Genomic DNA, 12,851 nt, shown 5'->3' on the forward strand with positions numbered 1-12,851 from the left:
TCTCATCCTTCAGCGCCCTGAGCACATGTGATCATGAGATTTTGTAGTGCAGTGATAATCTGGATGTTTGTATGCATTCATTTAATTATCATAGAAGAGAAGATACTTCAATATTATTTTCTTTGCAAAAAGTAGATGATTAATCTTGTTTTATTACTAGTTACATCAAATATGTGCCGAAAAACTTCCATGAAATTAACCCTTAAATAGGCAGAAATATAAAAATATCTAAAACAACTAATTTAATGTTATTTCCCAAAACATCAAGAGTCAAATAATAAAATTTCACGTTTTTCTTCAAAATGTTGCTTATATTTGTACAGTTTGAATCTAGCATGTAAACAACATATAAAAGATAACAACATTACTTTGGCAAATCCTAATGCAATGCTATAAACTGTGCTTGTTAGTTTACTTGAGGTCATGGATTACTTGCTATAAAAAAAAGCAGACACGATTTTTACCAATTTTTAAAAATCTTTTTCTCATAAATTGGGCACACTCATTGTCGGTCACTCCCCCATGCTGTAAAATGTCTGTGTGACAATATATAATATTGTATAGCCTACAATATTATATTAAAGATGGTACAACATTCTAATAGTAGATTTTTAATAATTCCCAACATTATAGCCTGCATATAGAAAAATGTGTGGCAAGCAAACCAGGAAGCATACAAAAAATATTTCTGTAAGGAAAAGTAAAAACAGTCATATTTTATATGCACAAAATAGAGTCTCACAGAACGTGGCATCTCATAACCGAGAAAAGGTTCAACAGTAGGAGGTAAAAGTAGCTTTTATTCAGTGGGAGTGCGATTCGAGACCCGGGAAAAGTCACGCCTGAGTGTAGAGGCGTAAAACCGAGCGGTCCTTGTGAACGAGACTGCATTTACATATTCACCCTCAGGGATTAAAGGCGTGCTTACCAGCAAAGATTAGTGTGACATACCTCGGCACCTTGGTAGTGGACTACTCTAACGGCACCTTCAGACTCTGCGTTTTTGCAATAGCACTACTTCTCCAGAGACAGGTAAGTTTCATACCTCTTCTGCATGGAGCACTAGTGCGCGACGCGTTCTCGGGGAGAGTTCAAGTGCAGCATGACCGCACATGTCTGAGGATATAGATTACTTGCTCAAACTTACTTTTATTTTAGTTAGGCTACTTTAACCTGTAGATTCTATATGTAACTAATTAATTTCGTGTTGTTAAAGCATGGAATAGTGTGTGGTTGTGCAGCGTGCATGGCTGAGGCGTGCTGAAAGCTTGTTTTATAGCTCATTATGTACGCGTGGGGAAGTATGGGAGATTTATTCCTCATTTTCATGCATCACCGGTCTGAGTTCTTTAGTGTGTTGTGCACATTTTCGTTCGACTTAAAAAAATCGATTATTCCAAGATTTCCGCGTTCTCGTGAAAAACCAGATGTTTGTTTGGTGAAGATGCAGCGTACAAAAAGTGGGCTTTCCTCGCATATTTAAAAAATAATAGTCGGTAAAAGTAACTGAAACCAATGTTTTTAATTGTGTGGTTTAAGTTTTTTTTTCCAGAAAGAAGCGAACTTTCTGAATATGTCTTAAAGGCCATGAAGTAAATGCTCTCAAATCATTTTTGTTAGAATAAAACCGGTTTATTCAATTCGTTGACGTCATAGAAGTGTTATAACGCGCCTCACGCGGATTAAAGTTTTTACTGTTTTGACAACGTCTCACTTTTGCAACATAATTAATAATGGAAACAGTGATTTATATTTCTGTCCTTTTCACTTAGGCGTATTGCCATGTATTTATAGTTCACCGAAAATGAAAGTTCTGTCATTGTTTACTCACCCATCACGTAGCCTACGACGGACTTGCTTCTGTGGAACACAAAATGAGATGTTAGTCAAAATGTGAGGAACTGACAGCCTCGGTCGTCGTTCAATTTCCTTGCATATTTTTTGTTTCTGTATAAGGAAAGTGAATAACTAATGAGGCTGTCATTCTGCCTAACTGCTCATTTTGGTATGGCCCAACATGAGGTTGAGTAAACGATGACTGAACTTTCATTTTTGGGTGAGCTATCCCTTTAAAACAATAGAAAAGTGAGCGCGTGTAATAAATAAGGGGGCGCTGAGTGCAGGTGAATTCCGCAGCGGGGTGAATGTGAGTGTGGGTTGAGTCGAGCGTGCATCTGAGCGAGGGTAACGTGCTAATTGGCGTTGGTAGACTGTACGGCGGAGCGCCCGCTCCGTGCCCGCAGGGCCTCTCGAAGGAATGCCGCGCCGTCACTTTGGTTTTGCGCTGCTGCATAGAAATGACTCAGACTTCAATCAAATCTTTAGTACCAATGAGACTGCACATTGAAGTTAGAACGATATAGGGCAAGCCCAGCTCGAATAACGCGACCTTCTCTCGGCTTTTATTGGTGGCTGATAGTTTAACCAAAACTTAAGTCGTTCATTTAATAACTATTATTTTCTCTGTCAGGTCATATCTGCATTCACGGTGAACGCAAATAAGAAACTAGTGATATTGTATTTTCTTTTAATTTCTTCGGCATGAAATGAAAATTCACACTATAATTTTTCTAAATGCATGTTATGTCATGTATGTTTTCAAAATGTATTTCGACCTTTAACATTTAAACTAAAACTTCATAACTGGACAGCAGACTTCTGTCTGGTGACATGCAGGACTTATCCAGTCACGTGGTCTGCCTAAACCCCTCCCCTGCCAGCTCCTTTTCAGGGAAAGCGTTCACTTGGTGGTAGGGCTGCACGATAAATCACATGCGATATTTAACGCGCATCTTATCAGTAAAGCCGGTTCTGTAATCAGCCCGGGCTTTCACATTGAGCAGCATTAACTACACAGAGCCGTTGTTCACTGACGAGCTGCGCAAAAAATCGCGCGAATATGAACGTGGTTTAGCGCAGCTCGTCAGTGAGCAACGGCTCTGTGTAGTTAATGCTGCTCAATGTGAAAGCCCGCAGGTGATGGAGATTTACCGCTGATTACAGAACCGGCTTTCTGACAAGATGCGCGTTAAATATCGCATGCGATTTATCGTGCAGCCCTACATGGTGGCCAGATTTGTTGCACCTCCGGGCAGCTATTTTGGGCATCCAAGACCAAGTCCTGTTTTAAATAGGGAAATCCTGAAATCTGCAACAAAATCAGACATGAACAGTTCCATAAATTTATTTTATAATGCTCAAATACCATAAAAAATATATTTCAGGCTGAACCAGCTAGTATGCATGTGCAGTCTTAATCACACATCTCAGAACACTCACTGATTCTTTGGGCCTGTCCCAAATGGCACACTTCATGTGTACTTGCAGTCTTGCGTACTTACAATGGACGCTGTGTATACGTGTCCATTAAGTCCAAAAATCAAATCAATTACTGGAAGAAATTGCCATTCAAACTGAATTTAAAATGATGTTACAGCATCTTGATCAAGTCTTGACTAAAATTTGACATCAAATTGATATCAAGGTGCCCGCTGGGACATGTAGACTCAGAGGAATACCACAATGATTTAGGGTGCGATTTGGGATAGGGCCTATGGCTTCTAATGGCAGTGGCAGCAGTGACACAATGACTTTACCAACTGGCGATTTGCTCTTTTATTTAGAAGACATGACTTATTCCACCATATTGTGTGTTGCGCTTTCTCCCATTCATAATGTAAGTGGTATATTTAAAGTCTTTGGTTCATTTGCCTCCACTTTTGAGTGCAATGCCCACATTTTAAAATCTAATCAACAACCAATGCATAGAACCAAGTCCCTACTTACCATTTTTTTCTCTTTCGATAATGTTACACTTATTAATGTTATTGTACAATTTCGATAGAATAACAATTAATTTCACAACACATTCTTAAATGGAATAAAAGCATAACAGAGATTACAGACTTGATGCACTATTTATTCTTGATTTTATATCGACATTTAGTCATCAATTTTGTATTTGCATAATTTTTCCAAATCGTAAATATTAACGAGGATGTCTTAAAGGGTCATGAAACCCCCCGTTTCAGCACTGGACGTGGTTAGTTCTCACCACAGTTTTAAAGGGGTCCTATTATGCTCTTTTACAAAGTCTTGATTTTGTTTTGGGGGTGTACTAGAACAGGCTCTCATACTAGGTTGTTCGAAAAACACATTATTTTTCACATATTTTGCATTATTACAACACCTCTCTCCCCAGTCTGGCATGAATGACTCGAATAGTTCCTGCATCAAATGAAGGTCCGCCTTCTGAAATACGAAATATGCTGTGATTGGTTAGCTGGGCCAGTGTGTGTTGTGATTGGCAGCACTCGGCGCCTGGTCGGGAAATGTCATGTCCCTTACCATAGCCGCCTGCGAGCTTCAGTGTAAATATTGCGTCAAAATCAAATCAATTAGAGCGCGATTTAAACCCGGATGATTGTAACCACTCTAGGTTAGTCTACCTTGGGAAAGCTAGCATGTCTCCGACATAGTGATAACACTCGTTGCCTTCTCTAGTGCAGCTCAACCAGGTCTCGTCCCATTCGTCGGTATTTGTGATATCACAAATCCCGGAAAATATGCGTTGTAGTATTATTACTTCGTTACATTACACCACTGGTGCCCTATAATTATAATTAATATTTTTGTGGTAATAAAAATAGATGTAAGTGAACAATAGCCTTTAAAATTACTTAAAGTACATATATAATAGCAATGAGGCAATAATAATTAGTTCAAATAAAGTATCAAAAGCAAGAAATCATGGTTTTATTGGATTTTTTTTTTAAATACATCATGTATTATAAACAATAGAGCTAATGTACATTACGCATTACAACAAAGGCCTGCAGGGGGCGCCAACGACCTGACGATTGTTTTTACACATTACTGTGCGATCTAATCCTTGTTTAATATTGAACAAGCACCATTTCATTCAAATGTCCACTTAATCTTTAATATTTGGCCATTTCTTTAGGACAGAAATGCTATAGCCACTGTAATTAAATGAATATGTGGACATCAAAACGTGTAAACTCAGAGTTACATTCTCGTCTGTGAAATGCGCCACTTGCGGTATTTTGCTGGTTAGTCGACGCGATCAAAATGAAGTCGAGGATTTAAAAAAATGGAATAGTCTAATAAAATCGACAAATCGCGACAGCCCTAATTTATATAAGCCTTTTGACAGGTTGTGTCACAGAGCTGTAAAAACAGTTATGCTCACCAAGTGAATACGATGTTGTAACAAAAGTTCAATGCAAGGAAGGAAGTGACCATGGTTGACGTTTTGGAATCTCGTGTAGCTTTATTCAATAACTCAAAATTCTAACAATCAAAAGTCGCACTCTCTGCGCATTCACACAATGTCAACTGCACAAATCCAGTTCCTTGGGTCTCTCGGTCTCTGTTGTGTCACAGGTCACAGGTGTTCATCATTTTGCACTTGACCTACTTAAAGGTCCCATGATATGCTGCTTTTTGGATGCTTTTATATAGGCCTAAGTGGTCCCTAGTACTGTATCTGAAGTCTCTTTCCCAAAATTCAGCCTTGGTGCAGAATTTCAGCCACTACGAGCCAGTCCCACAATGAGCTTTCCTTAGGACGTGCCATTTCTTGCTGGAGACGGGCTTATTTAAAATTAAAACTCATTCTCTGCCAGCAGGAGGCACTTTTAGAGTGATAAAACTAGCGGTTTCCCCAGTAATGGCTGTAATCAAAGCAGCTCCGCTCATGAACGCTACTTTATCAGATCAAATGAAAATGCCAACGAAACTTTTCTGAAGACAGTCGGTTCCCTTCAGAGATACATTCATATAAAACACCCGCGCCGTGTTATGATTTTGAAACGTGCAGTGCTCATGTTTATTCAACGAAGTCCAACGGCACAAATAAATCAATGTATGGGAAACTGGTAATGTATATCGAAATATCGGAAATGTGTTTAAAAATCATATCACCGTTATTGAAAAAAATTATATCGCGATACATATTGATATTGAATTATTGTCCAGCCCTATTGCCACGTCACAAATTGTGATGTCAACACAATGTAGATTTTAAACCCGGAAGATGAAAATAGCGCAAAAAAGCTTAACATTAACCAGTTTTCTCCAACAGTTAAAATTATCGGATGCTAGCATTGTCTTCTATGATGTGCACCACAAACACCTCCGCTAAAATCTCAGAAAAAGTAGTCTGGGGTTTCATGACCCTTTAAATGCACCATTTGAAACGACCCTACTTTTCTACACTTACAGTACTTGAGGAAACTTGTTTTGTATTTTTATTATTCATAATAGAATTTGATAATGATCTTAATCTCTTTTTATGTGAAACTTAATATAGGTTTTGTGATCATTGTGGCAGTTACAAACACACACATACACACTCAAAACTGCATTAATACAAAAACCTTCCACACATTAGGTTCAGTCCATAATCTCTGTCATTCATACAGACCTTTGATGTGGCCTCTTATTGTATTCACTCTTATTCACCTCTCAGTTCTCCCACTGGGCTGTGGAGAGAGCATGTGTGTTTATAGGACCCATAAGGAAAACTTGCGCATTGTCACTTAGATAATGGACTTGAAATGAGATCCATAGAAGTTAAGAAGTAAATGCCTTTGTGTGTGTACTTGCACGTTCTTGTCTGCAGACTTAAGCACAGTCATTTAGCCATTTCTTGTAGGACGCACCTGGAGGCTTTGCCCGTGTCCTGTTTGCTTAATATGGTTTGTCACTTTCCCCAGTTTTCCTATTTCCCCAAAACTAGTGTGTATGTCGGATTTAGACTGTTATGTAGACTATACAAAAAACTGCCTTCAAAGCGATGGGAAAAGGTCGTTATGAGTTATAATGACACAGAAACACATTCGCCACCCTCAGGGTGTAACGTGAACAACAGCTGTGATTTGAAAGTATGAATGTCTGATGAGTGTTGTGTTGACAGAATGAATGTTTCTACCTCGTGGGATTTTTGGACTACAGAGGAACATGAACTCTATGATACTAAACATAACATTCCAAAACTGTATGACTTTCTATCTGCCATGGCATTCAAAAAAGAATTAAAGTTTTTCTCAATCGCTTTGGCTGAATTGATTTTTTCTTATAACAATAAGTTCAGATTTCTGACCTCTAAGAAAAGTCCGTAAAATAGTGCCCAATGTACCATGTTAATATGAAGGAATTTTCCATTTTGATTACCCATATTTTGAATTGCACATTGCATTGTGTTGTGTTTTAGGATTAAAGGAACACAGCCATTTTTATCATAGTGTGAACAGTTTCTTGTTTACACCAGATTTGAATTTCTTATTCTTTTAAGCAAATTGCATGTTTTTTGTCCCATGTTTGAAAATCAGTAAGTACAATTGTCTACAGTTTGCACAATAACTAAATGCACATGGCTTGCTGATCAGAACTGATGAGTTGATTCTCGCTGAAATTGTCACACTCTTCACAACTTCTAAACATTCTATTATTGTGTGAGCCACCACATGCAAAATGATCCATTCAGTTTTTAAAATCTGTCAGACCAGTTACTGACACAATTACTAGGGTTTGAGGCTTGAATTAAATGTTTTGATTAAGTTACTACATTTTACAGACAAGCAATTGAGTTATGATGCTCTATAAAGAAGTTGCGACAATTGCACTTACAGTTTAATGTTAAGACTGTTGCAAAAAATGAGCCAAAGCGATTGAGAAAAACTCTAAAGAATGTTCACGCTGCTATGTTCCATACAACAAAATGAGGTTGAAGGTAAGTCAGTGACAACAAAATAAATTGTTGTGAACCATGTTTAATATAGTGGTCTTTATTTTCTTATTAAGGCATAACATAACATAAGACTATTTTGTCTAGGCTGCTGTGGTCTTATAATGGCTTTACCTAGACACTCATTACCTGAAACAGACATTGAAAGTCAGAAACTGGAAGTAAAACTAATCACAACTGCAACAGATTGCTGAGTAGATACAGATCGATACTGTTCTGTATATGTCTGAAGAATCTGTCAATGATTGTGTAATGGCTTTTTAGTATATGAAGTCTTTATTATTTGACCCATTTTTCTATTCATTGTTCGTGAAGGAAGGGAGTGCTTGTTTCATGACCACATATTTTGCTGAGACAGAGGTCAATGTTTAGCTAAAGTCTATAACACTTATCCATCAATTTTTTCTCAGAGGTCCGTATGTTTTTTGAAGTCATTGGGTTCATACCTCTAGATTTGATATATTTTGCCTCTTTTTGTCATTTATCCAAGTCTAATGTTTTTTTTTTTGACAGGATAGAGAGGAAGAAATTAAAAAAACCGACTGAAATAGTGATGCCATCCAACAAATACTCCTCCGCTATCATGGTGGAAAGTGACAAGATGACTGCCACGGTAAGATAAAAAATGAGTGTTGTGATAGCATTAGGTTCTGTCATGATTTACCCACCCTTTACTCACTTTCTTTTTTATGGGGAACACAGAATGGGACATTTTGTAAAACATTCTGGTTGCTCTTTATGCAGATACAATGAATGGCGACTAAAGTTTTCAAAACCACTAACAGTGGTTTCATGACATCGCAAGTTTATTGCATTTTTTTCTCCATATTGAGCAGGCTTATAGACTATATTCCAACGTTATGCGATAGCGTTGACCTCTATTCGCTGAAAATCCAACATCCACCCTGACACACTGTTCCAGTATCTGCATCACTTGAATGATATCAGCCTTACTTTCACATCAAAAACCATTTTTCCCTCCTACATGCACACAAACAGTGTGTGGAGGTGTGGAGTGGTGTGGGTGTCTCACTCGTCTATGGTGTTTTGGGTTCAAAATGAGGCCAAAGGTGCAGAGTAATTTATGAGATTAGAGAAAGGGGAGAGAGAGGGAAAATGGTAGTGTCTGGTTCTCTTGGAGGAAGAGCTGCTCTAACTGTTTTTTTAAGGCAGCTCGACTCAACTTTGTCCTGATTTTTTTTTCATTCAAACAGATTTTTCTCCATATTCTTTGTGACTGTAAATGAGGCAAGACCGCTTCATTACTTTCTTCTGATCCTGCACTCCATAGAGTGCAGAGAGAGAGAGAGAGAGAGAGAGAGAGAGAGAGCAGGCTCTTTGAATGCTGCATCTGGCTGAGCTGAGGAAGTGCTCTGGATCCCACAGACCAGCTGCTTGGCGGGGGAGGAGAGAGAAGCACACTGGCCATTCAGATGCCCAAGAATACGTGTCATGTCATTTTGAGCTCAACTGAACCTAGTCTGTACTAACAAATCTGTATTATGAGACGTCTTAAATGGTTCTGACCTCCTTTTACTCTGTTGCAGCATGTCAGTGTTCTAACATAATTATTTCTTTTTATCTTAAAGCTGCAGTCTGTAACTTTTTTTGGTTAAAATGATCCGAAGTCAATATTTGAGCAAGTACATAACCAGCCAGTGTTCAAAACTATCGCCTTACTTTAGCCCGATTCACAACAGTTAGCTTATAATAATGTTTTCTTATTTGAGTGGTACGGGTAGGTTTTCGCGGGAAATTCGAGCATGGGACTGCGTCATTACGTCACTTCTGTAAACATAAAGAAGTTGTCCCGGCTACAAGGCTATCGCATGTGAGGATCCTGCAGGTGGCGGATCGTTTATAGACTCTTCTCACAGCAGCCAGAATAATTAAATGTATCATTTTGATGGCGGACTGTAATCCAGAAAGGATTATGTGTTTATTAAACACGTGTGAATGAAATTAAATTATATTCCTGTTATAAATGTGCTTCTGATTACAGATAGCCTGGGATTACACAAACTCAAAATATTGTATTTTAAAGACAACCAGTTCGAAGGGAGCATAGTTTGCTTTTTGGGTTAAAGGGGTCATCTGACCCCTGTGTTACAAGCTCTTGGTGCAAAAAGAAGATCTGTAAAGTTGCAAAGACTAAAGTCTCAAATCCAAAGAGATATTCTTTATAAAAGTTAAGAGTCAACCACTCCTACCTAAAACGGCTCGTTCTAACATGCCCCCACATATCTACGACACGATGTGGAAAGATTTGCATAACACCGCCCAAATGTTAATGCAAAGAAAGAAGGCATAACTTTAATTCTTGCTGTTGCCGCCGCTGCCATGTTGTGGAGTTGCTGTGTGTTTCGTTGTGAAAGTGAAACTACTTTGTTTGGCCTTCCAAAAGAGGACACAACTAGAAATCAGTGGTTAAGTTGTATTTACAGCACTGTTCCAGAACAGTTCAACCCAAATATTCAGATGTGTGCTGCGCATTTTATGGAGGATGAGGACTGTTTCCTGAACCAGTAGCCTACAATGCGTCTGTGGCACAAAGGCTGTTTCTATAAAGTTGGGCAGTTCCAACTTTGCAAGGACAGTCTGGCGCTTCTGACTCACAGCCTGTAAGTACGTTTTTTATGTTTAAATAATTTGCCACTGCTGATTCAAACGGTGAGTTTTGAGCAGTGTAGAGTAGGCTTGTTGTTTGTTGTTTGTTGTTTCTCCGATCACAAATGCAGACATGGTTTTATATTTACGCAGCGCGATCCGCAACGGGCATCATAGGGCGAATTCCAAACAGAAGTGAGCATCCCTATGCCCTACTCCCTTCGAAGGGCAGAGCCCTAAAAAGGCCGTTTGGAATTCGCCAACAGTATGTTAAGGGACTTAACGTTTCCGTCACACGCTTGAGGTATTCGGCCAGTCACAACGCACTGGATAGCTGGCCAACCAGAGCATACCTCGCATTTTTAGAACGATGAGCTTCGTAAAAGTCGATGCGTTTCAGAAAGGCGGGGCATAGAGGAGAAACAATAATGTACAGTATGTGGAAAATAATGTGTTTTTAGGCAGCTAACACTTTGGGAGTGAAAAATGCAGAACAATACACGGCGATCTGAACAGGAACTGAGAGAGTGTTAAATAGAGTGTGTAATGGCTCTCAGGTGAGCGTGTGATATGTGACGGCTGTGTGATCAGTGAATTCAGCTGTGCAAGTGCAATGGATGACGAGAACTGTAATCCGGAGTGACATGTAACAGTCTGTGTAGTGTGAGAGTCAATGTAATGGTAGAGTGACCTCTAGTGGCAATCGGCCGGAAGGCCACGGACCGGATTCGTGACAGAGCCCCCCCAAGGAGCAGCTTCCAGATGCTCCCAACACAATACCATCCAGGAGGGTGGTGGAGCGGAGGCGGAACGGGGAAGGATGGTGGGCCAGGTCCATGTGGAAATGGAGAGACTGGGAACTGAGGCAAAGCCGGCAGAGCACCAAGGTGGGGAAGACGGAACAGGAGCCCACCAGGGCAGAGCAGATGGAGCAGGAGCCCACCCTGGACCTAACTCGGGGACATGAGCCCTTCCTGGGCGGAACTGAGGATCTGGAGCCCTTCCAGGGCGGTACTGGAGGGTGCTCTGGAGGAGCAGGCACAGCAAAGCGCTTTCGAGGCCTCCCTGGGCTTAACTCGGGAACAGGAGCCCTCCCTGGGCTATACTCAGGAACATGAGTCCTCCCTGGTAGGGACTGGGACCTGTGAAAAACTGAGACACAAGAGACAGACAGAGCATATACGGTCTCATGGATGGGACAGACAGTTCTTTCACAAACGGCCTCCATAGCCGTGACAGGACAGGACGAGAGTACACAGATGGCCTCCATAGCCGTGACAGGACAGGCAAAGAGTTCACAAACGGCCTCCTTGGCCGAAACAGAACAGGACGAGAGTTCATAAGTGGATACCACTGACACCTCTGGAGGTTCTGCAGCAGGACCATTGGAATACGGGGAGAGTTCAGTAATGGTTCCTTCGACCATGACAAGACAGGCTGAATGTGCGTTACTGGGCTACAGTAGGACCATCGGGATACGGGGAGAGTTCAGTAATGGTTTCTTCGACCATGACAAGACAGGCTGAAGGTGCGTTGCTGGACGCCACCACCGTGCAAGAAGCTGAGGCGAGCACCGCCACCTTGGGAGGTTCTGTGGCATCAGCCGCCACCTCGGGAGACATCGCAGTGGCCGCCGCCGTCTCTAAAGCTTCAGTGGTGGTGTACGCAGCCCAAATACACCATAAAGCGATCCCCATTGTGGGAAGCGCTACAGACAGGGGAAACAGTTCAGGAACTGGAGAGCTTAAGAGCGCTGGTTTAGGGATACCAGCTGTGTGAGAGTCAATGTAATGGTAGAGTGACCTCTAGTGGCAATCGGCCAGAAGGCCACGGACCGAATTCGTGACAGTAACGGTATGAAAATTTCTTATCACGATTATAGTGACCAAAATTCGGAAGATCAGCTGTGACTTGACTTGGTTCATGAAGATCAGCTGTGAATTGACTTGATTCAGGAAGATCAACTGTGATTTGACTTGATTCATGAAGATCAACTGTGACTTGACTTGGTTCATGAAGATCAGCGGTGACTAGACTGGACTCGGGAAGATCAACTGTGACTTGACTGGACTCACGACGATCAACTGTGATTTGACTTGATTCACGACGATCAACTGTGATTTGACTTGATTCAGGAAGATCAGCTGTGACTTGACTGGACTCAGGAAGATCAGCTGTGACTTGACTGGACTCAGGAAGATCAGCTGTGACTTGACTTGGTTCACGAAGATCAGTTGTGACTTGACTTGGCTCACGAATGGCAGTAATAATGTGACCGGTTGTTGTGGCCGCCATCTCAGTCATAGATGCGGTGTGTATTGTTCAAATGTGCTGGAGATGTTAAAAAAGTACAGACACGTAAATCACTAAACCAAGTTTTATATTTAAAAATAAAAAAACAACAATTAAAATGACTTTTTGTTTGCATAATCACTAAAACAATAACATTACCAATGATGTTCGGATTTTAAAT

The 12,851-nt window shown here is 40.5% G+C and overlaps 1 protein-coding gene across 2 annotated transcripts in view; it reads left to right on the forward strand.

Moving 5' to 3' along the window:
• LOC107657059 (DNA (cytosine-5)-methyltransferase 3B-like) overlaps positions 1-12,851 on the forward strand; it is a 67,450-nt gene that overhangs the window by 21,533 nt on the left and 33,066 nt on the right. The window contains exons 1-2 of one of the 2 annotated variants that reach the window (XM_016445066.1): positions 836-1,032; positions 8,285-8,384. In XM_016445066.1, the coding sequence (XP_016300552.1) occupies positions 8,325-8,384 (60 nt within the window). In that variant the 5' untranslated portion in view covers positions 836-1,032; positions 8,285-8,324. Of the gene's footprint in view, positions 1-835; positions 1,033-8,284; positions 8,385-12,851 lie in introns of those variants that run through there. The other variant, XM_016445067.1, reaches the window with a different exon arrangement.

The sequence above is a fragment of the Sinocyclocheilus anshuiensis genome, unplaced genomic scaffold, assembly GCF_001515605.1.
Source record: "Sinocyclocheilus anshuiensis isolate Anshui unplaced genomic scaffold, SAMN03320099.WGS_v1.1 scaffold1453, whole genome shotgun sequence".
In the NCBI taxonomy this organism is placed as follows: domain Eukaryota; kingdom Metazoa; phylum Chordata; class Actinopteri; order Cypriniformes; family Cyprinidae; genus Sinocyclocheilus; species Sinocyclocheilus anshuiensis.